The 26,470-nt window shown below is 73.3% G+C and overlaps 2 protein-coding genes across 11 annotated transcripts in view; both read left to right on the forward strand.

Moving 5' to 3' along the window:
- The first annotated feature begins 15 nt into the window (after positions 1 to 15).
- Positions 16 to 13,051, forward strand: LOC148051769 (uncharacterized). Its single transcript, XM_087735306.1, is given in 19 exon segments — positions 16 to 50; positions 1,264 to 2,146; positions 2,806 to 3,037; positions 3,231 to 3,525; positions 3,899 to 3,964; positions 4,444 to 4,592; positions 4,624 to 4,706; positions 4,823 to 5,335; positions 5,922 to 6,095; positions 7,147 to 7,263; positions 8,307 to 8,582; positions 9,681 to 9,758; positions 10,422 to 10,458; positions 10,460 to 10,530; positions 11,169 to 11,284; positions 11,783 to 11,918; positions 12,304 to 12,340; positions 12,737 to 12,950; positions 12,997 to 13,051. Coding segments are annotated over 19 exon segments (3,567 nt in total).
- A 1,293-nt stretch (positions 13,052 to 14,344) lies between these two features.
- Positions 14,345 to 26,470, forward strand: part of LOC104022297 (neurexin-2-like) — a 42,020-nt gene continuing 29,894 nt past the window's right edge. For 5 of the 10 annotated variants that reach the window (XM_087735345.1, XM_087735354.1, XM_087735350.1 and 2 more), the window contains exons 1-7: positions 14,345 to 14,448; positions 17,215 to 18,967; positions 20,250 to 20,270; positions 22,184 to 22,213; positions 22,698 to 22,763; positions 23,472 to 23,773; positions 25,372 to 25,395. In XM_087735345.1, the coding sequence (XP_087591471.1) occupies positions 17,353 to 18,967; positions 20,250 to 20,270; positions 22,184 to 22,213; positions 22,698 to 22,763; positions 23,472 to 23,773; positions 25,372 to 25,395 (2,058 nt within the window). In that variant the 5' untranslated portion in view covers positions 14,345 to 14,448; positions 17,215 to 17,352. The remainder of the gene's footprint in view (positions 14,449 to 17,214; positions 18,968 to 20,249; positions 20,271 to 22,183; positions 22,214 to 22,697; positions 22,764 to 23,471; positions 23,774 to 25,371; positions 25,396 to 26,470) is intronic. The other 5 variants (XM_087735346.1, XM_087735351.1, XM_087735349.1 and 2 more) reach the window with 2 other exon arrangements.

Consider the following 26,470-nt stretch of genomic DNA (forward strand, 5'->3'; position numbering starts at 1 on the left):
GCGAGCCCCCGGGGCATGGCTGGGCCTGGGTCCCCCCCGGGGGGCAAAAGGTCGGGGGGGGGGGGGGCGAATTGTGGGGGACTTGGGGGGGGGGGTCCCCAGAACTGTGCCCTTGGGGGGGGTGCGGGGGGGTCCTGGGCTCCTGGGTCCCCCCGGGGGCTGACGTGGGGGGTCCGGACGTCCAGGGACCCCCACCCACGGCACCCAGGCGTTTGGGGGGGGGGACACCCGGGGTCCGGACCCCCACCCACGGGACCCGGGTGCTTGGGGGGGGGACACCCAGGGTCCGGACCCCCACCCGGGGCCCCGGGCGTCCGGATGCTGCAGGGCGGCGCCGCCTTTGCCACCGCGGGTGGGGCCCCGTTTCGCTGCGTGGGTTTTGCTTCCCACGCTGGGGGGGGGGGGGGCCTGCAACCCCCCCCCTCCCCAAATGTTGGGGGGTCCCCACTGCCCCCCCCCCATGGACAGGAGGGGACCTGGGGGGGTGGGGGCTGGGTGGGGACCCGGAGGGGTCCCCAAGGAGGGGGGGGTGTTGGGGTTGACCCCCCCGGGGGGTGTCGGGGGGGTGGGTGAGGTGTTTGAGGGGGATTTGGGGGGATTTAGGGGGTCTGGGGGTCTTGGGGTCCCCGGGTGGGGGATTTGGGGTCCCCAGGGGACACTTGGGGGGCTCCAGTGGGGATTTGGGGGGGCTTTGAGGGGTCCTTGGGGGGGATTTGGGGTCCCTGGGGGGGCTGGGGGGGTTTGAGGGGTCCTTGGGGGGATTTGGGGTCCCTGGGGGGGCTGGGGGGCTTTGAGGGGTCCTTGGGGGGGATTTGGGGTCCCGGGGGGGGGGGGCTGGGGGGGTTTGAGGGGTCCTTGGGGGGTTTGGGGGGCTTGGAGGGGGATGTGGGGGGTCTGGGGGGTCTTGGGGTCCCCGGGCGGGGGATTTGGGGGGCTTTGAGGGGTCCCTGGGGGGGATTTGGGTGCCGGGGGGTTTGAGGGGCTTCGAGGGGGAGGGGGGGGGGCTGGGGGTCCTTGGGGGGCCCAGGGGCTCTTTGCCCCCCGCCCCGGGCGGTCCCGGCCGCTGCGTTTCTGTTTAACCACAAACCACTTCGCCCCCCGCCCTCCCCCTCCCCCCGCCCCCCCCCGCGCCCCCCCCCCGCCCCCGCCCCCCCCGCCCCCCCCGCGTCCTCCCGCCGCCGCCGCCGGAGCAGGTGGGTGCGGGGGGGGCGGGCGGGAGGGGAGGGGGCGTCGGAGCCAGCGGGACCCCGGGTGCCCCCCCAGAGCCCCGTCCCAGTGCTCCCAGTGCCCCGGGTACCCCCGTCCCAGTGCCCCCAGTGCTCCCAGTGCCCCGGGTACCCCCGTCCCAGTGCCCCCAGAGCCCCGTTCCCAGTGCCCCCAGTGCCCCCAGTGCCCCGGGTACCCCCGTCCCAGTGCCCCCAGTGCTCCCAGTGCCCCCGAGTCCCGGGGTACCCCCATCCCAGTGCCCCCAGAGCCCCCCATCCCAGTGCTCCCAGTGCCCCGGGGTACCCCTGTCCCAGTGCTCCCAGTGCCCCCCGTCCCAGCACTCCCAGTTCCTCCTGCACTCCCTGTCCCAGTGCTCCCAGTACCCCCAGTGGCCCCCGTCCCAGTGCTCCCCGTGCCCCAGGGTAACCCCATCCCAGCACTCCCAGTACCTCCTGCACCCCTCCATCCCAGTGCTCCCAGTGCCCTGGGGTACCCCTGTCCCAGTGCTCCTGAACCTCTCCATCCCAGTGCTCCCAGTGCCTCTGGGAGGTCTGTCCCAGTTCCCCCTGCACCCTCCATCCCAGTGCTCCCAGTTCTCTCTGCACCCCTCATCCCAGTGCCCCTGGGCCCCCCACCCCAGTTCACCCAGTATCCCCCATCCCAGTCCTCCCAGCGCACCCACTGCCCTGGACCCCCCCTCATCCCAGTGCACCCAGTATCCCCTGTCCCAGTGCTCCCAGTGCCTCGGCCCCCCCCCCCATCCCAGTGCTCCCAGTATGGGGAGCTGGGGCCACCGCCCCACCAGTCACGGGTTGGGCCGGTCTCAGCCGAGAGGCTCAAGGGGGGGGGGGGGTCGGGGCACTGCCCCCCAATATCCCCAGTCCCTCCCAGTTCCTCCCAGTTCCCCCCGCACCCCCTTACTGGGACGACTCCGGAACTGGTGTGGGAGGAAGCGAAGCCTTATCGGGGCGAGCAGGACCGGGGGGGTTGGGGGCGCGGGGGGGGCGATTTGGGGGTGCGGGGGGTTGGGGGGTGTGGGGGAGGATTGGGGGGTGTAGGGGGGATTTGGGGGTGCGGGGGGGCTCCCCCCCCCCAGCCCTGCACGAGGGTTGTGCAAGAGCTTGTGCAAGCGCACGTCCGGGGCGGGGGAGGGGGCAGCCTGGGGGACCCCCCAGCACCCCTAAAACGGGACCCCCCCAGGCCAGGGGACCCCCAAACTGGGACCTCTGAGACCAGGGGACCCCCCAGGACCCCCAAACTGGGACCCCTGGAACCCCCAAACTGGGACCCCCAGGGCCAGGGGACCCCCTGGGACCCCCAAACTGGGAGCCCCAGGGCTGGGGACCCCCAAATCCCTCCCAGCACCCCCAAACCAGCCCCCTTGGTGCCAAGGGACCCCTGGGCCCCCCAAACTGGGACCCCCAAGACCAGGAGACCCCCAGGACCCCCCAAACCAGGACCAGGCCCCCCACCAACTCCCTCCCAGCACCCCCAAATTGGGAGCCCCAGGGCTGGGGACCCCCAGGACCCCCCGGGCCCCCCCAGCTCCCGGTTTCGGGGGTGCTGACCCCCCCCTCCCCCGTGCCCTCCCCCCCCCAGGAGCGAGTTTTGGGGTCCCACCATGAGCTGCACCCTGGACCTGGATCGGGGCCCCACGCTGGACGAGCTGCTGCAGGGCTGCATCGACGCCTTCGGTGGGGGGCCCCGGGTTTGGGGGGGCCCAGGGCTTGGGGCGACTCCGGGTTTGGGGGGGCCCTGGGGGGTCCCTGGGGCCCGGGGTTTGGGGGGACCCCGGGTTTGGGGGGCCCTGGAGTCTGGGGGGCCCCTGGGGGTCCTCTGGGGTGACCCTGGGGGGTCCCTGGGGTCTGGGGGGCTCGGGGGGGCCAGGATCTGGGGGCCCCGGGGTCTGGGGACCCCTTGGATTCGGGGGGTTCTGGGATTTGGGGGGGACCACTGGGGTCTGGGGGGCCCTGGGGGGGGTCCCGGGGTCTGGGGGGCTCGGGGGGCTTGGCGGGGTCCGCCAGGGCTGGGGGGCTGTGGGGCTGGGGGTCCCTTGGGCGGGGGGGTCCCCAACGGGGCCCTTGGGGGGGGGGTGCCGGGGGGTCCCTGTTGCGGGGCCTCGGGGGGGCTCTGCTGGGCCGGGGGATGCGGGGGGGTCTCTGGGCCGGGGGGGGACGTGGGGGTCCCGGGGGGGGTGACGCCCCCGCCCCCCCCAGCCGGGCAGGGGAAGGTGCGGCACCCCCCCCTCGTCCGGCTCTTCTTGCTGATGCACCCCTGGTACCTGCCCCCCGCCGAGCTGGCCGCCAAGCTGCTGCGCATATATCCTTGGGACCCCCCCGGGACCCCCCCCGGGACCCCCAACCCCCCCGGGACCCCTGGGAACCCCCCGGGACCCCCGGGACCCCCAACCCCCCCGGCACCCCTGGGACCCACCAGGACCCCCACCGGGACCCCCCAAACCCCCTGGGACCCCTGGGAACCCCCGGGACCCCCCGGGACCCCCAACCCCCCGGCACCCCTGGGACCCACCAGGACCCCCACCGGGACCCCCAAACCCCCTGGGACCCCCCGGGACCCCCAAACTGCCCGGGACCCCCCTGGGACCCCCCTGGGACCCCCTGGGGCCCCCCGAACCCCCGGACCCCCTGGGACCCCCCAAACCCCCAGCGCAGGCTCCTTGACGCCCCCCCACTGTCGAGGAGTCGGGGGGCTCGGCCGAGGGCCCCTCCCTGCGCCTCAAAATCAGCCACCTCGTCCGGTGAGTGACCCCCGGGACCCCCAACCCCCGGGACCCCCCGGCGCCCCACAGCTGCCCCCCGGGGCCCCCAGACCCCCTTGGGGACCCCCATAGCCCCCCAAAGCCCCCCAGGGACCCCTCAGATCCCCTTGGGGACTCCAAAGCCCCCCCATAGCCCCCCAAAGCCCCCCAGGGACCCCCATAGCCCCCCAATAGCCCCCCTGGGACCCCCCCAATCCCCTTGGGGACCCCATACCCCCCCCTTAGCCCCCCAGGGCCCCCCCAGACCCCCTCGGATACCCCCTAGCCCCCTCATAGCCCCCCAGGGCCCCCCTAGTCCCCCTTTGGGGACCCCAAAGCCCCCCTGGGACCCCCCAGGTTGCCTTGGGGACCCCCATAGCCCCCCTGGCCCCCCTGCCCCCCCAGACCCTCTTGGGGACCCCATAGCCCCCCTGGGACCCCCCAGACCCCCTTGGGGACCCCCGCCCCGCTGCCCGCAGGTACTGGGTGCAGGCCTTCCCGGGGGAGCTGGCCGGGGACCCCGAGCTGCTGGGCCGCATCCGGGCGCTGCGGGAGGCGCTGGGCCGGGGGGGCCCCGACCCCGCCATCGACCTGGAGAGCCTGTGCGTGGGGCCGGGGCGCGGGACAGGCGTGTGCGCGGGGGGGCGAGCGCGGGACAGGCGTGTGCGCGGGGGGGCGAGCGAGCACGCACGGGGACGTGGGTGCATGCACGAGGTGCGTGCGTGCCGGGGGGCACGGGCGGGTGCGTGCACGGGGACAGAGGTGGGTGCGTGGGGGGGTGCGCGCACGGGGACATGAGCGCGTGCATGGGGTGTGTGCATGAAGTGTGCGTGCACAGGGACACGAGTGCGTGCACAGGGTGCGGGAATGCACGGGGACACGGGTGTGTGCAAGGAGGGCGTGCACGCCCAGGGACGCAGGGGTGCGCGCACGAGGCGGGTGCGTGCACGGGGACAGGCGTGCGTGCATGGGAGGGGTGCGTGCACGGGGACACGGGTGTGTGCAAGGAGGGCGTGCACGCCCAGGGACGCAGGGGTGCGCGCACGAGGCGGGTGCGTGCACGGGGACACGGGCGCGTGCACGGGGCGGTGGGTGCGTGCACGGGACGCGGGTGTGCACACGGGGCCGTGGGCGCGTGCACGGGGCGGTGGGTGCGTGCAGAGGCCGCGTGCGTGCCCGGGGCTGCACGCGCGCGTGCGAAGCGCCCTGAGCGTGCGCGGGCGCAGGCTGGCGCAGCCGGAGGGGGAGCAGGAGGAGCCCCCCCGGGCCCCGGCCCAGCGCAAGACCTCGCTGCTGCTGGACCACCTGGAGGCGGCCGAGCTGGCCGAGCACCTCACCCACCTGGAGCACCGCGCCTTCGCCCGCGTCCGCGTGAGCACGCCCCGCACGCGCGCGTGCACGCCCGCCGCCCCCCCTCCATCGCACACCCGTGTGTGCACCCCGCCACCCGCCCCTCCGTCGCACGCCTGCGTGCGAGGCCCAGATGGGTTCCCCTCCGTCGCACGCCCCCGGGACGGGTCCCCCTCCATTGCACGCCCACGTGCGAGGCCATGACGGGTCCCCAATCGTTGCACACCCCCGGGACGGGTCCCCTCTCCCTCACACGCCCTTGTGCAAGACCCACACGGGTCCCCAACCGTTGCACGCCCCCGGGACGGGTCCCCCTCCATCGCACACCCGTGTGTGCACCCCGCCACCCGCCCCTCCGTCGCACGCCTGCGTGCGAGGCCCAGATGGGTTCCCCTCCGTCGCACGCCCCCGGGACGGGTCCCCCTCCATTGCACGCCCACGTGCGAGGCCATGACGGGTCCCCTCTCCCTTGCACACCCTTGGGACGGGTCCCCCTCCCTCGCACGCCCCCGGGATGGGGGTCCCCTCTCCCTCGCACGCCCCCGTGCCTGGCGGGCCCGATCCCCGCCGTCTCGCACGCCCGCGTGCGAGGCCGGCCTGGGCGCAGTTGCAGGACTACCGCAGCTTCGCCCGGCGCGGCTGTGCCGCCGGCAGCCCGGCCCTGCAGCGCGTCGTCGCCCTCTCCAACGGGGTCTCCCGCTGGGTGCAGCTGCTGGTGCTGAGCCCCCCGACCCCGGCCCAGCGCGCCCGCGTCCTCACCCGCTTCCTCCACGTCGCGCAGGTGACCCACGCCCGGCCCCACAGCCCTGCCCCACAGCCCTGCCCCATAGCAGCACCCCAGCCCCACAGCAATCCCCCAGCCCCACAGCCCTGCCCCATAGCAGCACCCCAGCCCCACAGCCCTGCCCCACAGCCCTGCCCCATAGCAGCACCCCAGCCCCACAGCAATCCCCCAGCCCCACAGCCCTGCCCCATAGCAGCACCCCCGCCCCACAGCCCTGCCCCACAGCCCTGCCCCACTGCAGCACCCCTGCCCCACAGCCCTGCCCCCCGCGATCCCCCCGCCCCACAGCCCTGCCCCATAGCAGCACCCCAGCCCCACAGCAATCCCCCAGCCCCACAGCCCTGCCCCATAGCAGCACCCCAGCCCCACAGCCCTGCCCCACAGCCCTGCCCCATAGCAGCACCCCAGCCCCACAGCAATCCCCCAGCCCCACAGCCCTGCCCCATAGCAGCACCCCAGCCCCACAGCCCTGCCCCACAGCCCTGCCCCATAGCAGCACCCCAGCCCCACAGCCCTGCCCCCAGCAATCCCCCAGCCCCACAGCCCTGCCCCATAGCAGCACCCCAGCCCCACAGCAATCCCCCAGCCCCACAGCCCTGCCCCATAGCAGCACCCCAGCCCCACAGCCCTGCCCCACAGCCCTGCCCCATAGCAGCACCCCAGCCCCACAGCAATCCCCCAGCCCCACAGCCCTGCCCCATAGCAGCACCCCAGCCCCACAGCCCTGCCCCACAGCCCTGCCCCATAGCAGCACCCCAGCCCCACAGCCCTGCCCCCAGCAATCCCCCAGCCCCACAGCCCTGCCCCATAGCAGCACCCCAGCCCCACAGCAATCCCCCAGCCCCACAGCCCTGCCCCATAGCAGCACCCCAGCCCCACAGCAATCCCCCAGCCCCACAGCCCTGCCCCATAGCAGCACCCCAGCCCCACAGCCCTGCCCCACAGCCCTGCCCCATAGCAGCACCCCAGCCCCACAGCCCTGCCCCCAGCAATCCCCCAGCCCCACAGCAATCCCCCAGCCCCACAGCCCTGACCCCCGCCCCCCCAGAGGCTGCTGGAGCTGCGCAACTTCAACACGCTGATGGCGGTGGTGGGGGGGCTGGGGCACGGCTCCATCGCCCGCCTGCGCCAGACCCTCGCCCTGCTGCCCCCCGACGTCACCAAGGTGGGCACAGGGGGGCACGGGGGGGTCCTGGGGGGCACAGGGGGGTCCTGGGGGGTTCTGGGGGGCACGGGGGGTCCTGGGGGGCACAGGGGGTCCGGGGGTCCTGGGGGGCACGGGGGGTCCTGGGGGGCACAGGGGGGTCCGGGGGGTTCTGGGGGGCTCCTGGGGGCACAGGGGGGTTGCTGGGAGGGTCCTGGGCGGTACAGAGGGATCCTGGGGGGCACGGGGGGTTCCTGGGGGGCTCTGGGGGTCCAGGGGGGTCTGGGGGCTCCTGGGGGGCACAGGGGGGCAGAGGGGGGTCCTGGGGGGTCCCTGGGGCTGGGGGGGGGTCTCAGGGGGAACCATCCCCCCAGCCCCAGTCAGCTCTAAAGTGTCCCCCCTGTGTCCCCCCCCGTCCTTGTGTCCCCCCTCTGTGTCCCCGTGTCCCTGTGTCCCCCCATACCCCCCGTACCCCCCTATACCCCCCTATGCCCCCCTCAAACCCCCCATACCCCCTCGTGCCCCCCTTCCCCCTACCCTGCTATACCCCCCCATGCCCCCCCATGCCCCCTATAACCCCCCATCCCCCCTATAACCCCCCATACCCCCTATAACCCCCCATACCCCCATGACCCCCATAACCCCATCCCCCCTATAACCCCCCATACCCCCATACCCCCATCCCCCCTATAACCCCCCATACCCCCATCCCCCCTATAACCCCCCATCCCCCCACGCCCCCCATACCCCCTATAACCCCCCATGACCCCTATAACCCCCCATCCCCCCATCCCCCCTATAACCCCCCATGACCCCTATAACCCCCCATCCCCCCATACCCCCTATAACCCCCCATCCCCCCATGCCCCCCATCCCCCCTATAACCCCCCATGACCCCTATAACCCCCCATCCCCCCATACCCCCTATAACCCCCCATGACCCCTATAACCCCCCATCCCCCCATCCCCCCATGCCCCCCATCCCCCCTATAACCCCCCATGACCCCTATAACCCCCCATCCCCCCATCCCCCCTATAACCCCCCATACGCCCCCGCCCCCCAGCTGTGGGCCCGCCTGTCGGAGGCGGTGGGCTCGGGGGGCAACTACCGGCGGTACCGGGGGCTGGCGGGGGGCGCGGGGGGGGGGTTCCGCCTGCCGGCGCTCGGCGTCCACCTGCGCGACCTGGTGGCGCTGGAGGCGGCGCTGCCCGACTGGGGGGGCCCGGGCCGCCCCCACCCCGCCAAGCTGCGGCAGCGCTTCGCCATCCTGGGGGGGCTGCAGGGGCCCCGCCACGGCCCCCCCGTGCCCGCGCACCCCGACCTGCTGCACCTGCTGGCGGTCAGAGCCCCCCCGGACCCCCCTGCACCCCCGGACCCCCCTGCACCCCGAACCTGCACCCCTGCACCCCAAACCTGCACCCCTGCACCCCCAGACCCCCCTGCATCCCGAACCTGCACCCCCAGACCCCCCTGCACCCCCGGACCCCCCTGCACCCCGAACCTGCACCCCTGCACCCCAAACCTGCACCCCTGCACCCCCGGACCCCCCTGCACCCCCGGACCCCCCTGCACCCCGACCTGCACCCCCAGACCCCCCTGCACCCCCGGACCCCCCTGCACCCCCAGACCCCCCTGCACCCCGACCTGCACCCCCCGACCCCCCTGCACCCCCAGACCCCCCTGCACCCCGAACCTGCACCCCTGCACCCCAAACCTGCACCCCTGCACCCCAGACCCCCCTGCACCCCCAGAACCCCCTGCACCCCGAACCTGCACCCCCAGACCCCCCTGCACCCCCAGACCCCCCTGCACCCCGAACCTGCACCCCTGCACCCCGACCCCCCTGCACCCCGACCTGCACCCCCCGACCCCCCTGCACCCCCAGACCCCCCTGCACCCCGAACCTGCACCCCTGCACCCCAAACCTGCACCCCTGCACCCCCAGACCCCCCTGCACCCCCAGACCCCCCTGCACCCCGAACCTGCACCCCTGCACCCCGACCCCCCCTGCACCCCGACCTGCACCCCCGACCCCCCTGCACCCCCAGACCCCCCTGCACCCCGAACCCCCCCTGCACCCCGAACCTGCACCCCTGCACCCCCGGACCCCCCTGCACCCCCAAACCCCCCTGCACCCCCGAAACCCCCCTGCACCCCAAACCTGCACCCCTGCACCCCAAACCTGCACCCCCAAACCTGCACCCCGAACCCCCCCTGCACCCCGAACCCCCCCTGCACCCCGAACCTGCACCCCCCGACCTGCACCCCTGCACCCCCAAACCCCCCTGCACCCCCCGAAACCCCCCTGCACCCCAAACCTGCCCTGCACCCCCGGACCCTGACCTGCGCCCCCAGAGCCCCCTGCACCCCAAACCCCCCCTCCCCCCCCCCCTGCCCCCTGACCCCTGACCCCTGACCCCTGACCCCGCCCCCCCAGGTCTCCCTGGAGCTGGGGCAGACGGAGGAGCAGCTCTACCAGCTCTCGCTGCAGCGCGAGCCCCGCACGCGCGCCCCCGTGAGTGTGCAACGGGGGGGGGGGGTGCAAGTGTGCAAGGGGGTGCAACGGGGGTGCAAGGGGGGGCAATGGGGGGAATGGGGGTGCAAGGGGGGGCAAGGGGGGCAACGGGGGTGCAAGGGGGGAATGGGGGTGCAAGGGGGGGCAAGGGGGGCAACGGGGGTGCAAGGGGGGAATGGGGGTGCAAGCGGGGGTGCAAGGGGGGGCAATGGGGGGCAAGGGGGTGCAAGGGGGTGCGGGGGGTGCAATGGGGGGCAAGGGGGGGCAAGGGGGGGCAATGGGGGGAATGGGGGTGCACGGGGGGTGCAATGGGGGGCAATGGGGGGTGCAGGGGGTGTGCAACGGGGGTGCAAGGGGGGGCAATGGGGGGAATGGGGGTGCAATGGGGGGGCAAGGGGGGCAACGGGGGTGCAAGGGGGGAATGGGGGTGCAAGCGGGGGTGCAAGGGGGGTGCAAGGGGGTGCAATGGGGGGCAAGGGGGGCAACGGGGGTGCAAGGGGGGCAATGGGGGGAATGGGGGGAATGGGGGTGCACGGGGGGTGCAATGGGGGGCAATGGGGGGTGCAGGGGGGTGCAAGGGGGTGCAAGGGGGGTGCACCAGCGGGGGTGCAAGGGGGGCCGCTGCCCCGCCCCCCGTGGCTCTGCACCCCCAACCCCCCGCAGTCGGGGCCCCCCCGGCGCTGCCCCCCTGCCCCATGGAGGAGTGGGCGCTGCCCGAGCCCCCCGCCCCGACCCCGCGCTGCTGCGCGCCCACCTCGAGCGGCTGGTGGAGGTGGGCTGGGGTCCGGGGGGCTGGGGGGTCCCGGGGGTCCGGGGGGTCCGGGGGCATCGGGGGGGTCTTGGGGGGGCTTTGGGGGGCCGGGGGGGTCTCTGAGGGCCTCGGGGGGGTCAGGGGTCCCTGGGGGGTCTCTGGGGGTCCCTGGGGGTCCCTGAGGGCGTGGGGGGGCCTGGGGGGTCTCAAGGGGCCTCGGGGATCTCTGGGGGGGCGAGAGGCATCGGGGGGTGTCCCGGGGAGTTTGGGGGTCCCTGGGGGGTCTTTGGGGAGCTGGGGGGCTCGGGGGGTCCGTGGGGTGACGGGGGGCCCGGGGGCCCGGGGGGCAGTGGGGGTCCGGGGGGCCCGGGGGTCCGTGGGGTGACGGGGGGCCCGGGGGGCCCGGGGGTCCGTGGGGTGACGGGGGGCCCGGGGGGCCCGGGGGGCAGTGGGGGTCCGGGGGGCCCGGGGGCCCGGGGGTCCGTGGGGTGACGGGGGGGCCCGGGGGGCCCGGGGGGCAGTGGGGGTCCGGGGGGCCCGGGGGGCCCGGGGGTCCGTGGGGTGACGGGGGTCCGGGGGGATCCGGGGGCCCGGGGGGCAGTGGGGGTCCGGGGGGGCCCGGGGGGCCCGGGGGGCAGTGGGGTGACGGGGGGGGTCAGTCCATTTTCCGTAACTTCGACGTGGACGGGGACGGGCGGATCTCGCGGGAGGAGTTCGCGATCGTGCGGCAGAACTTCCCGCAGCTGCGGCCCTTCGGGGACCTGGACACCGACCGGTGCGGGACCCCCCCGACCCCCCGGGACCCCCGGGACCCCCCGGGACCCCCCAGGGACCCCCCCGGAGCCCCAAACCAGGGACCCCCCCCAGGGACTCCCCCAGACCCCCCCCCGCAGGGACCCCAGTGTCTGGGACCCCCCCTGCCCCCCATCACCCATGGGACCCCCGGGACCCCCCTGCCCCCCGACTCCCTGTGACCCCCCTGACCCCCCGTGACCCCCCCTGCCCCCCACCCATGGGGCAGGGACGGGGCCCTGAGCCGGGGGAGCCCCCTGCCCCCCGTCACCCATGGGACCCCTGGGACCCCCGGGACCCCCAGACCCCCCCGACCCCCCGACCCCCCCTGACCCCTGTGACCCCCGCGGGCAGGGACGGGGCCCTGAGCCGGGGGAGCCCCCCTGCCCCCCGTCACCCATGGGACCCCTGGGACCCCCGGGACCCCCAGACCCCCCCGACCCCCCCGACCCCCCCTGACCCCTGTGACCCCCGCGGGCAGGGACGGGGCCCTGAGCCGGGGCGAGGTCCTGGCCCATTTCCTGCGCTGCAGCCAGGGGCCCCCCCCGGGCGCCCCCCACCACTTCGAGGCGAGCGGCGCCCTGCGCCCCGCGGCCTGCGCCCACTGCCGCCGCCCGGTGAGCGCCCCGCATGCCTGTGCACGCCCCACGCATGCCTGTGCACGCCCCGCACGCCCCGCACGCCTGTGCACGCCTGTGCACGCCCTGCATGTCTGTGCACGCCCTTGCACACCTGTGCACGCCCCGCACGCCCCCCACGCCCCGCACGCCTGTGCACGCCCGCGCACGCCCGCGCCTTGCACCAGCACTGGGGGTTGGGGCTCCCCTCGCACGGGGGCTTTGCACGAGTTGCTTCATGCACGTGTCGCACAAGCGTGCGTCGCACCAGGGCCTCGCACCAGCGTCGTGCGGGGGGGGTGCCCCTCACGCGAGGCGGGGGCTGAGCACGAGGAGGGGACCCCTCACACGGGCCCCCCCCTCCCCCCCGCCCCTCCCCCCCCAGATCCTGGGCCTCCACAAGCAGGGGCTGAAGTGCCGCAGTGAGTGGGGGAGGGGCGGGGGCAGGGGGTGCCGGGGGGGGCAAGGGGGGGTCGTGGGTGCAATAAGGGGTGCGGGGGGGTCATGAGTGCAATGGGGGGTCATGGGTGCAAGGGGGGTGCAACGGGGGATTTATGGGTGCAATGGGGGGTGCAATGGGTGCACGGGGGGGTGCAGCGGGGGGATTTAGGGGTGCAATGGGGGCACAATGGGTGCAATGGGGGAATTTAGGGGTGCAATGGGGGGTGCAATGGGGGCTTTATGGGTGCAATGGGGGTGCAATGGAGGTTGCAACGGGGGCTTTATGGGTGCAATGGGTGCAAGGGGGGGTGCAAGGGGGGGGATTTCGGGGTGCGGCGGGGGTCCCGGCGCAGGGGCCCACGGGTGCCGTCCCCCAGCCTGTGGCCTGCGCTGCCACGCCGGCTGCCGGGAGCAGCTGCGCCTCGAGTGCCGCCGTCGCACCCAGAGCGTCGCCGCCGCCGCCCCCCCGGGCCCCCCGGGACCCCCGGGGTCCCCCCCGCGCCCCCGCCCCCGCTCCTTCAGCCTCTCCCTGCCCCGGCCCCGCCGCCGCTCCCTGCCCCCCCAGGTGGGACCCCCACCCCCCCCACCCCGGCCCCCCCGGGCCCCCCCCCGCTCCCTGACGACCCCCTCCCCCCAGAGACCCCCCGCAGCTGCAGGAGCTGGAGGACGGCGTCTTCGACATCCACCTGTAGGCGGGTGAGGGGCGCGGGGCCCCCGGGACCCCGGGGGGGGGTGGGACCCCTCAGGGTGGGGGTCGGGACCCCCAGGTTCCCTCAGGGTGGGGGGTGGGACCCCTCGGGGGGGGGGGTCGGGACCCCCAGGGCCCCTCAGGTCGGGGGTCCCGACCCCCAGCTTCACCCCCCCCCATCCCCAGGGGCCCGCTCTCCCTGACCCCACTTGACCCCAGGACCCCCTCCTCCCCCTCCCCCCCCGGCTTGGGGGGGGGGTGGGGGGCGCCCGGACGCCCGCGTGCTGCTTTGGGGGGGGGTGGGGGGCAGCGCTCGTGCCGCGGGAATAAATTCCGTGCCCTTCCGTCCGTCCGTCCGTCCGCCCGCCGGGGGGGGGGGGGGGGGGGGGGGGGGGGGGGGGGTGGGGGGGGCGGGGCGGGAGGGGACCCCGGTGTCCGGAGCCCCCCCCCAGGTGCGGGCACTCAGGGGCGGGGCCGCCTCCTCACCTGCCGCTAACGAGCCCTAACGAGCCCCCGCGCGCCCTAACGAGCCCCCGCGCGCCCCAATGAGCCCTAACGAGCCCCGGGGGCTCCGTGCGGCCTCCGCCTGGGGGGCGGCTGTGAGACCCCCGGGGGCTCCCTATGGGGCGTCTGGGGGAGTCTGTGGGGCGCCGTGAGTCTCCGTGGGGCGCTGTGGGGTCGCTGTGGGGCTCTGTGGGTCACTATGGGGCGCTGTGGGTTGCTGTGGGTGTCTGTGGGGCAGCCGTGGGTCGCTATGGGGCAGCTGTGGGGTGCCGTGGGGCTCTGTGGGTGTCTGTGGGTCGCTGTGGGGCTCCGTGGGGCGCCGTGGGGCTCCGTGGGTCGCTGTGGGGCGCTGTGGGGCTCTATGGGTCGCTGTGGGTGTCTGTGGGTCGCTGTGGGGCGCCGTGGGGCTCCGTGGGGCGCTGTGGGGCGCCGTGGGGCGCTGTGGGGCTCCGTGGGTCGCTGTGGGGCGCCGTGGGGCTCTATGGGTCGCTGTGGGTGTCTGTGGGTCGCTGTGGGGCGCCGTGGGGCTCCGTGGGTCGCTGTGGGGCGCTGTGGGGCTCTGTGGGTCGCTGTGGGTGTCTGTGGGTCGCTGTGGGGCGCCGTGGGGCTCCGTGGGTCGCTGTGGGGCGCCGTGGGGCGCTGTGGGGCTCTGTGGGTCGCTGTGGGGTGCCGTGGGGCGCCGTGGGTCGCTGTGGGGCTCTATGGGGCGCCGTGGGTCGCTATGGGGCAGCCGTGGGGCGCCGCCGGCGCGGGCGCGAGGCCGCGGGCGGGGCGGGGGGGCGCGCGGCGCCGGGGGCGCGCGGTGCCGGTGCCGGTGCCGAGCGCGCGGCCGCGGCGGGCGGGAGCTGCGGGACTGCGGGAGCGGCGGGGCCGGGGACGCCGCCACCGCCCGGGCAGGTACCGGGGGGCGGGGGGGGGGGTCCCGGGGGCGCTGGGGGCGCAGGATGAGGCCCCAGGGCCGGGGGTGCAGCATTGGGGTGCTGGGGATGGGGGGTGCAGGATGGGGGGGCGGGGGGGGCTGCAGGGTGCTGGGGGCCCAGGATGGGGGTGCCCGGGCTGGGGGGTGCAGGATGGGGGGGTGCAGGGTTGGGGTGCTGGGGGTGCAGGATGAGGCCCCAGGTGCAGGATGGGGGTGCCGGGGGTGCAGCATTGGGGTGCTGGGGATGGGCGGTGCAGGATGGGGGGGCTGCAGGGTGCTGGGGGCGCAGGATGGGGATCCCAGGGTTGGGGGGGTGCAGGGTGAGGCCCCGGGTGCAGGATGGGGGTGCTGGGGGTGCAGCATTGGGGTGCTGGGGATGGGGAGTACAGGATGGGGGGCTGGGGGGGCTGCAGGGTGCTGGGGGCGCAGGATGGGGATCCCAGGGTTGGGGGGGTGCAGCATTGGGATGCTGGGGGGGTGCAGGATGAGGCCCCAGGTGCAGGATGGGGGTGCTGGGGGTGCAGCATTGGGGTGCTGGGGATGGGGGTGCAGGGTGCTGGGGACGCAGAATGGGGATCCCAGGGTTGGGGGGTGCAGGATGGGGGGTGCTGGGGGCGCAGGATGAGGCCCCAGGGCCAGAGGTGCAGCATTGGGGTGCTGGGGGCTGCAGGATGGGGGTCCCAGGGCTGGGGGGTGCAGGGTTGGGGTGCCGGGGGAGTGCAGGATGAGGCCCCAGGTCCAGGGGGTGCAGCATTGGGGTGCTGGGGGTGCAGGATGGGGGTCCCAGGGCTGGGGGTTGCAGGGTGGGGGTGCTGGGGGGGGCTGCAGGGTGCTGGGGGTGCAGGATGTGGCCCCAGGTGCAGGATAGGGGTGCTGGGGGTGCAGCATTGGGGTGCTCGGGATGGGTGGTGCAGGATGGGGGTGCCGGGGAGGTGCAGGATGAGGCCCCAGGGCCGGGGGGTGCTGGGGTGGTGCAGGGTGCTGGGGGTGCAGGATGGGGGTCCCAGGGCTGGGAGGTGCAGGATGGCGGTGCTGGGGGCGGGTGCAGTGTGCTCGGCGTGCAGGATGGCGGTGCGGAGGGTGCAGGATGAGGCCATAGGACCGTGAAGGTGCAGGATTGGGGTGCTGGGGGTGCAGGATGGGGGTCCCAGGGCTGGGGGTGCAGGATGGGGGTGCGGGGTGGGGGATATTTGGGGGGGGGTGCAGGATGGGGGGAGCAGCACGGGGGTACCCGGGGTGCGGGATGCAGGATGGGGGTGCTGGGGGTGCAGGATGAGGCCGCAGGGCCGGGGGGTGCAGGGTGCTGGGGGGTGCGGGGGGTGTCCCGTCCGTGAGGGGTCGGGGGGGGGCCGCATCCTGCAAACCCCCCCCCCCCCGCTGCGGGGTCCGGGCGTGCGACGCACACGCGTGTGCGCGGGGGCTGCGAGGCCTGGGCCCCCCACGGCCGCCGGGCAGCGCACACGCGTGTGCGGGCCTGCGCGGGGCACGCGTGTGCGGGCCCGGGCGTGCTCGGAACATGCGTGTGCGTGCGTGTGCACGGGACATGCGTGTGCGTGCGTGTGCGTGTGCACGGGCCCGGGCGTGCGGGCGCCGGCAGGGTGTGGGCAGTTGCAGGCGTGCATGTGCAAAGGCGGGGGCACGTGGGGGTGCACACGCGTGTGCACGGGGGAGTGCGTGCAAAGCTGGGGTGCACGTGAGTGTGCGTGTGTGCATGCAAAGAGAGAGCACAGGGGGGTGCGTGCAAAGCTGGGGTGCACACGCGTGTGCAGGGGTGTGCGCTGCATTGGGGTGCAGGTGAGCGTGCAGGGGGTGCGCGCTGTGTTGGGGTGCACGTGTGTGTGTGTGCGCGTGTTCGGGGGGTGTGCCGGCAAAGTGGGGTGCACACGCATGTGCACATGCAGAAGTGGGGGGTGTGGCTGGCGGGGGTGCGCGTGCATGTGGGGGGGTGAGTGTGCAAAAGCGGGGTGCACGTGGGGGGTGCAGGGCGGGGTGCGCATTGGGGCGTGCACGTGTGTGTGTGCAGGCGTGTGTGTGTGCATGCACGGGTGCGTGCGCAGGCCCGTGCACGTGCGTGTGTGCAGGCGTGTGTGTGTGCATGCACAGGCGTGTGCAGGCCCCTGCACGCGTGCGTGTGCTCACAGGCGTGCACAGGGCCCTGTGTGTGCACGGGGGGTGCCGGGCTGGGGCACACGCGTGTGCAAGGGTGCGTGCACGTGGGGGTGCAGGAGCGGGGTGCAGACGTGCGCACGTGCGCGTGCGAGGCCGCGTTCCCGGGGTGGGGGTGCTCCCCCTCCCCCGTGACCTTCAGGCGCCCGCGGGGACGGGGGGGGAGCCCAGGGGTCCGGGTGCCCCACCCCCACCCCATCCCCCCCCCGGGACCCGGGCGCCCCCTCCCCCGCTATCAGCCAGCAGAAATCAATAATTAATCGATTAATTAACGGGGGGGGGGATGGGGGGGTCCCCGGGGATGGGGGGGGATGGGGATGGGGGGGGGTCGCTGCTGTCACTCCGGCTCCCCACCCCCCCGCAGGTGCAGCAGTTAATGTGATTGGCTAATTATGCGGCGCATGTTAATGAGCCCCGTTACCCAATGGGGGGGGGGGGCGGGTTATAAATAACCCGGGCCCTCATTTGCATGATGCCGGCTCCCGGGTTGCCGCGGTGACCGGCGCCCCCCCCCCCCCCCCATCCCGGGGCTCGGCGACGGGGCGGGGGCGGGGCGCTCTGACCGGGCTCTCCCCCAGGTGCCCACCGGACCCCGCCATGCTGTAGCCCCCCCCGGGGCCACCCATGCGGCCGTGAGAGGACGGGGGTGGCCGGGCCCCCCAGGGCCCCCCCAGGGCCCCCCGACCCGCCCAGCCTCTGCGGCCACCCCAGGCGCCATGACCCCTCCGGATGCCGAGGGCCACCTAGAGACTAAGGCCCACCGGGGCCTCGTGGCCACCAACGAAGGCTCCGTGGCCACCCAGGCCTCCATGGCCACCAACGAAGGCTCCGTGGCCACCCAAGGCTCTGAGGACCACCTAGAGACCAATGTCAACGGCGGCTCCACGGCCTGGTTGGACTTGAAGGGCCACCAAGCCTCCGTGGCCACCAACGAAGGCTCCGTGGCCACCCAAGGCTCTGAGGACCACCTAGAGACTAAGGCCCACCGGGGCTCCGTGGCCAACCAGGGCTCCGAGGACCACCTAGAGACCAATGTCAATGGCGGCTCCACGGCCTGGTTGGACTTGAAGGGCCACCAAGCCTCCGTGGCCACCCAGGGCTCCCAGGACCACCTCCAGCCCGACCTCAATGGCGGCCCCGCGGCCTGGTTGGACTTGAAGGCCCGCCACGGCCCCGCAGCCGACGGAGACCCCGAGGACTATCTCGAGGCCAAGGTCAACCAAGGCCCTAGAGCCTGTCTGGGCCCGAAGGTCCGCCAAGGCTCTGTGGCCAACCAAGCCCGCGTGGAGATCAAGGCCCGCCGAAGCCCCGCCGCCCCTGTAGGCCTGCAGGTCCACGGAAGGCCAACGGCCAGCCGAGGCCCCGCCACCCATCTAGAGGGCAAGGTCAAGCGCGGCCCCGCGGCCCGCCTGGTTCGGAAGGTCCAACGAGACTCCGCGGCCGACCGAACGCCCAAGGGCCACCCGGGGACCAAGGTCAACCAAAGCCCCGTGGCCCGTTCGGAGACCAAGGTCAACCGAGGGCCTCTGGGCTCGGAGGTCCACCGAGACTCCGTGGCCGACGGCTTCCGCCAGGCCCCCGTGGCCAACGGGGCCACCCCGTCCCGTCCGTGTCCCCGTGTCCCCTCGGGCGCCCGCCTGGGCTTGGTGCTGCTGACCCTGGGGTCCCTGCTGCTCCCCGGGACCTGGGGGGCGGCGCTGGAGTTCGGGGGTGCCCCGGGCCAGTGGGCGCGCTACGGGCGCTGGGCGCCGGGGGCCGGGGGCCAGCTGAGCTTCAGCCTGAAGACCAACGTCTCCCGGGCGCTGCTGCTCTACCTGGACGACGGCGGCAACTGCGACTTCTTGGAGCTGCTGGTGGCCGAGGGGCGTCTTCGCCTCCGCTTCGCCATCGCCTGCGCCGAGCCCGCCACGGTCCAGCCGCCGGCGGCGGTGAACGACGGCCGCTGGCACATGGTGCTCCTCACCCGGAACGCCCGCGAAACCGCTTTGGCCGTGGACGGGGAGGCGCGGGCGGCCGCCGTCCGCTCCAAGCGGGCCGAGATGGCGGTGGCCAGCGACCTCTTCGTAGGCGGGATCCCGCCCGACGTCCGCCTCTCGGCGCTGACCCTCAGCACCGTCAAGTACGAGGCGCCCTTCCGGGGCTGGTTGGCCAACCTGAAGGTGGGGGACGCGCCGGCGGCGCTGCTGGGCGCCCAAGGGGTGCGGGGCGAGGGGGAGGAGCGTTGCGCCCGCCACCCGCCCTGCGCCCACGGCGGCCGCTGCACCCTGCGCCGCGGAGAGCCCCGCTGCGACTGCGCCGGCACCGGCTACCGCGGGCCCTTCTGCGCCGAAGGTGAGGGCGGCGGGGGCGCGCGGGGGCACCGCGGGGCGGGGGGCGCGCGGCCGCCTCGCGTCCTCGCGCTCTTGTGGTTCTCCACGGCTTCGTGTCCTCGTGGCGCTGCGGCCTTGCGGTCCTTCGTGTCTCTGTGCCTTCCTGCTGCCGCGCGTCCCCGCGCCCTCGTGCTCCCCCGTGTCTCTGCGTCCTCGGCCTCGGGCGCCTTCATGGCGTCGTCGCGGCCTCGCGCGTCCTCGTGGCTGCGCGTCCTCGTGCTGCTCCAGCTCTTGGACGTCTTCGCGGTGCTGCGTCCTTGCGTTGCTCCGTGCTTTCACGGCGTTGCACGGCCTCGTGTCGTGGCGTCCTTGTGTTCCGCCGCGTCCTCGTGGCGTTGCACGGCCTCGTGTCTCGGTGCCTTCGTGGGGTCGTGCACCTTCATGGCCGCGCTCTTGCGTTCCTCCGCGTCCTCGTCTCCTCCTGGTGTTGCACGCCCTCGTGCCTTTGCACGTCCCCTGTGTTTCTCCGTCTCGTCGTGTCCTCGCGCCCTTGCACGCCCTTGCGCGCCCTCGTGCGAGGCGCCGAGGCCGGGGTGACCCCGGGGTCCCTCGTGCGAGACGCCCCCTCGTGCGAGACACCCCCGGCACGCGTCCCCGCCGGGGACCCGGTGACAACCGCCGGCGTTGCCGTGGCGACAGCATCCTCCCAGGCCCGTTGCCAGGATGACGGTTGCCGGGGCTGCGGGGCCCCCCCCCACCCGCCCCGGGGATGGGTTGCCATGGCGACACCGGGGATGGGTTGCCATGGTGACGCCGGGGCGGTTGACCCGTTGCCAAGGCCGGTTGCCATGGAGACGGCCGGGCCGCCTGTCTCCCTGGCGACGGTTGCCGGGGCGCGGCGCCGCGGGGATGTTTTTCCCTCGTCCTTGAGGGGGGACGGGGGCGGGGGGGGGCGAGGGGTCCCGGGGGGGGGGGGGGGGGTGGTGTCCCGTGGGCACGCGGCGGGGCATGCGACCCCCCCCGGGTGTGCACGGGACGTGCAAAGCCCGCCGGGGCCTGCGACGGGGCGCGCAACCTCCGCCGGGGCGTGCAAACCCCCGGGCTGCGTGCGACACGACCGTGGTGCAAGGCCCGGCCTCGTGCCCCGCTCCCCTCCCCCCGCCCCGCCCCCAAGGTCAAGCCAAGGTCGCGGGGACCCCGGGGTGGGGGTGGGGTCACCAGGGCCGCGCACGAGGACGCGGGGGGCGCGCACGCCCCGCTCACTGACGCCTCTCCCCTTCCCCCCTCTGCTCCCGCGCCCCCAGAGGAAGAACCCGCGGTGGAAGGTGAGGCGGGGCGTGCAAGGGCTGGGGGGGGGGCGTGCAAGGGCTGGGGCGGGCGTGCAAAGCCCAGCGCCGCACCCAGAGCCGGAGGGGTTCGCGCCAGGTGGAGGGGGTGGGTTATGAGCGGCTCAGCAGTCGTGCAAGGGGGGCGCGCGAAGGTCGGGGGCGTTTGTGCACAGAGCAGGGCTCGTGCAAAGCTCACGCCTGTGCAAGGCGCGGGGCCCGTGCAAGCCACCCCGCGCGCGTGCTCGGCACGCGCCTGCGGCCGCGTCACCCACCGCCCCCGGCCACGCCCCCCCCGGCCGCTCGGCATGACGTCACCCCCGGGCAGCCCAATAGGAGGGCGGTATGCAAACAAGGAGGGGGGGGCCTGCGCGCTGCGGCTGGTGTGGGTGGGGCTATGCAAATGAAGGGGCGCCGACAGCCAATGGGGAGGCGGTATCAGGCTGCCGGGGATTGGGTGAGCTCTGCCCCGCCCCGCCGCGAGGGACGTGCAAGGGGCGGGCGTTGTGCCTTGCACGAGGGCTGTGCGACGCACGGGGGCGTGCGAGGGGCAGGGGTTGCATGGGGAGCGCGTGACACACGGGCGTGCAAGGGGCAGGTGTACACAAGGGGCACGTGAGGCACGGGGGCGTGCGAGGAGCAGGCTTTGCACGAGGGGCGTGCAGCGCACCGGGGGCGTGCAAGGACGCGTGCGTCGCACGAGGCCCCCGCGGGCCCCCGGCGGGGGGGGGGGGGGGGGGGGTCCCCGCGGGGGGGGGCGCCCCCCCCCCGCCCCCCCGGGCCTCCATCCCCTCCCCCCCCCCCCCCCCCGGCTTTTCCCCCCCAACCACAAAAAGGGGAAAAACCCGCGGGAAGGCGGCGGGTGGGGGAGGGGCGGCGCTGCCGGCGTGGCCCCTCCCCCCCGCGCCTGTCCCCGCCCCCCCCCGTGTCCGTGTCCCCGCCCCCGGCATCGCCCGATGCCGTCACAAGTTAAAGCGCTTTAAGTTGTGACGCGGCCCGCGGTGACGCCTCCCCCCCCGCTGTCGTCATCGGGCGCCGCGCGCCCGGGCTCGAGGCCTCCGATTCCCCGCCCCCCCGCTTTCGTCATCGCGTCCCGGCCCCGCCCCTTTTCTGTCTTTCCCCTTTTTGATTATTTTCCCTTTTTTCAATAATTTTCCCTCTCCCCGCTCATTTCTCCGCTGGAATTGTTCGCCTCTTTCTCGTTATTTCCCTTTTTCGATCATTTTCCCGTTTTTAATCATTTTCCCTCTTTCCTTATTTTTCCTTTTTGTTTTCCTCTATTTTGATTATTTCCCCTTTTTCCATCATTTATCCCTTATTTGATCGTTCTCCCTTTTTTCGATGACTTCCCTCCAGTTCGCTTTTTTCCCCAATTCGATCGTATTCCCGTTATTTTTAATTCCCTTATTCCGATTCTTACCCTCTGCGCCGCTTACCCCCGACTTTGGTTTCCCCGAGCCCCCCTCCCCCCTCCCCTCCCCCCTCCCCTCCCCCCTCCCCTCCCCCCGCTTTCCCGCCCCCTTTTGCCGCTTTTCACAATTTGTACTTTTTTTACCGCTGCCGCTTTTTTGCCCTTTTTTTTGCCTTTTTCGCCTTCTTTTGGCCTGTTTCGCTCTCTCTCCCCGGGTTCGCCTCCCCCTCCCCCCGGCTCCTTTCTCCCTTTGCTTTCTCCCGCCACTTTCGCTTTCTCTTCCCCCGCCACTTTCCCTTTCTCCCGCCACTTTCACTTTCCCTTTCTCCTGCTGCTTTCACTTTCTCTTCCCCGCCACTTTCCCTTTCTCCCGCCACTTTCGCTTCCTCTTCCCCCACCACTTTCCCTTTCTCCCACCACTTTCCCTTTCCCCCACCACTTTCCCTTTCTCCCACCACTTTCGCTTTCCGCTGTTGTTTTGCTTTGGCTCCGCCCCCCCAAGGTCCCGCCCACCTGCGAGTCACCGGCCAAGGTAATGACGCGCCCCTCCCCCCGCGTGCCGTCGGGCCCCCCACCCCCCGTCCTCATCGTCATCATCATCGTCACCGTCATCATCATCGTCGTCGTCACCCCCACCCCCCCACCCCTCCCCCACATCGTGTCTGTGGCTCCTGCGACACGGGGGGGGAGGGGCGGCCACCTCGCACGGGGACGGGGGGGAGGGGAGGGGGTGGGGGGAGGGGGAGGGGCGGCTCCTCGCGCGGACACCCTCGGGCGCGTGCAAGCGCACCCCCTTGCACGAGGACCCAGGTGAGCGTGCGAGAGCCCCCCTCGCACGAGGACCCGGGGCCTCCTTGCACGAGCGCCCCCCCTCGCACGAGGGTGCCCTTGCACGGACGCCCGGGGCGGCGCACGGGCGCGTCCCTTTGCACGCTCGTGTGCGAGGGCGGGCGCCCCCGGGCCCGCGCACGCCTGTGCACGCGCGCGTGCCCCCCCCTAACGCCCCCCTCCCCCAGGGCCCGCCGAGGTCGCCGAGGGGGGGCCCGGCCGCGGCGCCGGCGAGACCCTGCAGGCCGCCAAAGGTCAGTGCCGGGGCGGGGTCCCCGTGCGAGTCCCCGTGCAAGGCCCCCGTGCAAAGCCCCCGTTGCAACGTCCCCACGCCAGGTCCCGTTGCAAGGTCCCGCTGCAAAGTTCCCAGTGCAAGGCCCCCGTTGCGCTGTCCCCACGCGAGGCCCCCGACGCAAGGTTCCCTGTTGCAAGGTTCCCCGTTGCAAGACTCGGGTGCGAGGTCCCCGTTGCAAAGCCCCCGTTGCAAAGCCTCGTTGCAAGGTCCCCATTGCAAGCCCCTGTTGCAAGGTTCCATTGCAACGTCCCCGTTGCAACGTCCCCATGGCGAAGTCACCGTTGCAAGCCCCTGTTGCAACGTCCCCATTGCCAGGTCCCCATGCAGGATCCTGTTACAAGTTCCCCGTGCAAGATCCCGTGCAAGCCCCATTGCAAGGTCCCCGTTGCAACGTCACCACGCGTGCCCCCGTTGCAAGGTCCCCGTTGCAAGGTCCCCACTGCAAGGTCCCCGTTGCAACGTCCCCATCGCAATGTCCCCATGCATGCCCCCGCTGCAAGGTCCCCGTTGCAAAGCCCCCGTTCCCATCGCAACGTCCCCACGCAAGGTCCCCGTTGCGAGGTTCTGGTTACGAGGTCCCCCGCGCAACGTCCCCGCGCAAGGTCCCCGTCGCAATCCCCGTTGCGAGCCGCCGCGGGCCCCCCTGGCTGACGCGCGGTCCCCGCAGGCCGGGAGGAGTACGTGGCCACCTTCAAGGGCAACGAGTTCTTCTGCTACGACCTGTCCCACAACCCCATCCAGAGCAGCACGGACGAGCTGACGCTCTCCTTCCGCACGCTGCAGCGCAACGGGCTGCTGCTGCACACCGGCAAGTCGGCCGACTACGTCAACCTCTCGCTGAAGAGCGGCGCCGTCTGGCTCGTCATCAACCTGGGCTCCGGCGCCTTCGAGGCGCTGGTGGAGCCCGTCAACGGCAAGTTCAACGACAACGACTGGCACGACATCCGCGTCACCCGCAACCTGCGCCAGGTAGGGCCGGGGGAGGGGGGCGCGGCGGGGGAGGGGGGCCGAGCCCCAGCTGCGGGTGCTGGGAGCACTGGGCGCCGCCGTCAGCTCCCCAACTGGGGGCACTGGTTGCCTCGGTCAGCTACCCAACTGGGAGCACTGGGCACCGCAGTCAGCTCCCCAACTGGGAGCACTGGGAGCACTGGGTACCTCGGTCAGCTCCCCAACTGGGAGCACTGGGCACCGCGGTCAGCTACCCAACTGGGAGCACTGGGAGCACTGGGCACCGCGGTCAGCTCCCCAACTGGGAGCACTGGGTACCTTGGACAGCTCCCCAACTGGGGACACTGGGCACCGCAGTCAGCTACCCAACTGGGAGCACTGGGCACCACGGTCAGCTCCCCAACTGGGAGCACTGGGTACCTTGGACAGCTCCCCAACTGGGAGCAGTGGTTGCCTCCTTGGTCAACTACCCAACTGGGAGCACTGGGAGCACTGGGTACCTTGGACAGCTCCCCAACTGGGAGTACTGGGAACTTTGGTCAACTACCCAACTGGGAGCGCTGGGAGCACTGGGTACTTTGGTCAGCTCCCCAACTGGGAGCACTGGGTACCTTGGACAACTGCTCAACTGGGAGCGCTGGGAGCACTGGGCACCTTGGTCAGCTACCCAGCTTGGGGGTGCTGGACACCTTGATCCATGCCACAACTGGGATCACTGGGTGCTGGGGTCAACACTCCAACTGGGAGCACTGGGCACGTTGGTCAGCTCCCCAACTGGGAGCACTGGGGGCACTGGGTGCCTTGGTCAGCTCCCCAACTGGGAGCACTGGGTGCTTTGGTCAGCTCCCCAACTGGGAGCACTGGGTGCCTTGGTCAGCTCCCCAACTGGGAGCACTGGGTGCTTTGGTCAGCTCCCCAACTGGGAGCACTGGGTGCTTTGGTCAGCTCCCCAACTGGGGGCACTGGGTGCCGGGGGCTGCTCCCCAACTGGGAGTGCTGGGAGCACTGGGCGTCTTGGACGACTACCCAACTGGGAATGATGGACACCGTGGGCTGCTCCCCAATTGGGAGCACTGGGCGTCTTGGACAGCTACCCAACTGGGAGTACTGGACACCGGGGTCGGCTCCCCAACCGGGAGCACCAGACACCTTGGTCCGGTACCCGACTGGGAGCACTGGATGCTGGGGTCTGCTCCCTAACTGGGAGCACCGGTTCCTTGCTCCGTTCCCCAACTGGGCGCCCCGGACGCCGGGGTCCCCCCGGCTGCGGGGGGAAGGGGGGGATGGGGGGAGGGGGGTGCCCGCGCCCCCCTCCCCCTCTAACGACTCCGCTTCTCTCCCCCGAAGGTGGGCGCAGCCCCCCCACCCCCACCCCCCGTGCAACGCCCCCACCCCCACCCCGTGCGACGCCCCTCCCCCTCTGTGTGTGCGCGTGCGACTAACACGCTTACCGCCGCCGGGGCCCCCCCCCCCACTAACCTCCCCGCCCCCCACTAATCCCGGGGGGGCCCCCCAAGCCGCCCCCCCAAAAAGCCCTCGCCTTGCCCCAAAACCGCCCGGCCCGGCGGAAAATGTCACTTTTTGTTGTGTTCTGTCCTTCCTCGGCTCCCGGCGCCCAGCACGCAGGGATCGGACACGCTATGGTAAACAAACTGCATTACCTGGTAGTTATCACTTAATTGTTTCTCCTTGGCTTCGCCGGGGCCCCCCTTCGGGGCGAATTCTCGGGGTTCGGGGCACTCGGACGCCACCCTCCGCACGCGGCCCGGCCTCGGCTCCCTGAGGCCCAAACCAGCCGGCTTCGCCCCAGAATCCTGCCCGGGGGGGGGGGGGATTTTTTTCCTCAGGGGGGTGATGTGGGGTGTCCCTATTCCCCCCCCCCCCCCCCTTTTGGGGTGAATTCTTGGGATTTGGGGTAATTTGCCACCCACCCGCCGCAGGCCGAGAGGCCTCAGCTCCCCGACGCTGAAACCGGCCGATTTCCCCCCAAAAGCCTGTCTGGGGCCGGGAGCGGTTGCTTCTCCTCGGGGGTGGCGGGGGTCCCGAACCCCGCCTTTTGGGGCGAATTCTTGGGATTTGGGGCGATTCTGTACCACCCACCGCACGCGGCCGAGCCTCGGCCCCCGGTGCCAAAACCAGCCGGTTTCCCCCCAGAACCCTGCCCGGGGGGGGGGGTGGCTTTCCCCGGAGGGCGCGGGGGGGCCCCCACCCCGCTTTTTGGGGTGACTCCTTGGGATTTGGGGCGACCTCGTGCCGCCCCCCCCCCCGCAGCCAGGTCTCGGCTCCCCGGTGCCCGGCCCAGCCCCCGGCCGGGGGGCGGCGTCCCCCAGCGGGGTGAGGGGGTGCCCCCGTTTTGGGGCGCTTCCGTTGGGTTTGGGGCCGTCGGCTGCCCTCCGCCTTTGCAGGCAGCCAGGCCTCGGCTCCCCGACCCCCAAAGCAGCCGCTTTCACCCCAAAGCCCCCGCGGGCTCGAGGGGGGGCTGTTTTTCCGTAGGGGGGCTGACGCGAGGCCCCAACCCCCCCATTTTGGGGCAATTTCTTGGCATTTTGGTCCACCCGATGCCCCCTCCCCCTGCAGGCAGCCAGGCCTCGGCTCCCCATCCCCAAACCAGCCGCTTTCCCCCCAAAACCCAGGCTCAGGGCGGGGGGGAGGGTGTCCCGGGGGGGGTGATTTTTTTTTTGGGGTGCCCCCTCCCCGAATCGAGGACGGAAACGGCGT

Source organism: Nipponia nippon, unplaced genomic scaffold (genome assembly GCF_047370975.1).
Source record: "Nipponia nippon isolate SJK-2023a ecotype South Korea unplaced genomic scaffold, ASM4737097v1 scaffold_55, whole genome shotgun sequence".
Lineage (NCBI taxonomy): Eukaryota > Metazoa > Chordata > Aves > Pelecaniformes > Threskiornithidae > Nipponia > Nipponia nippon.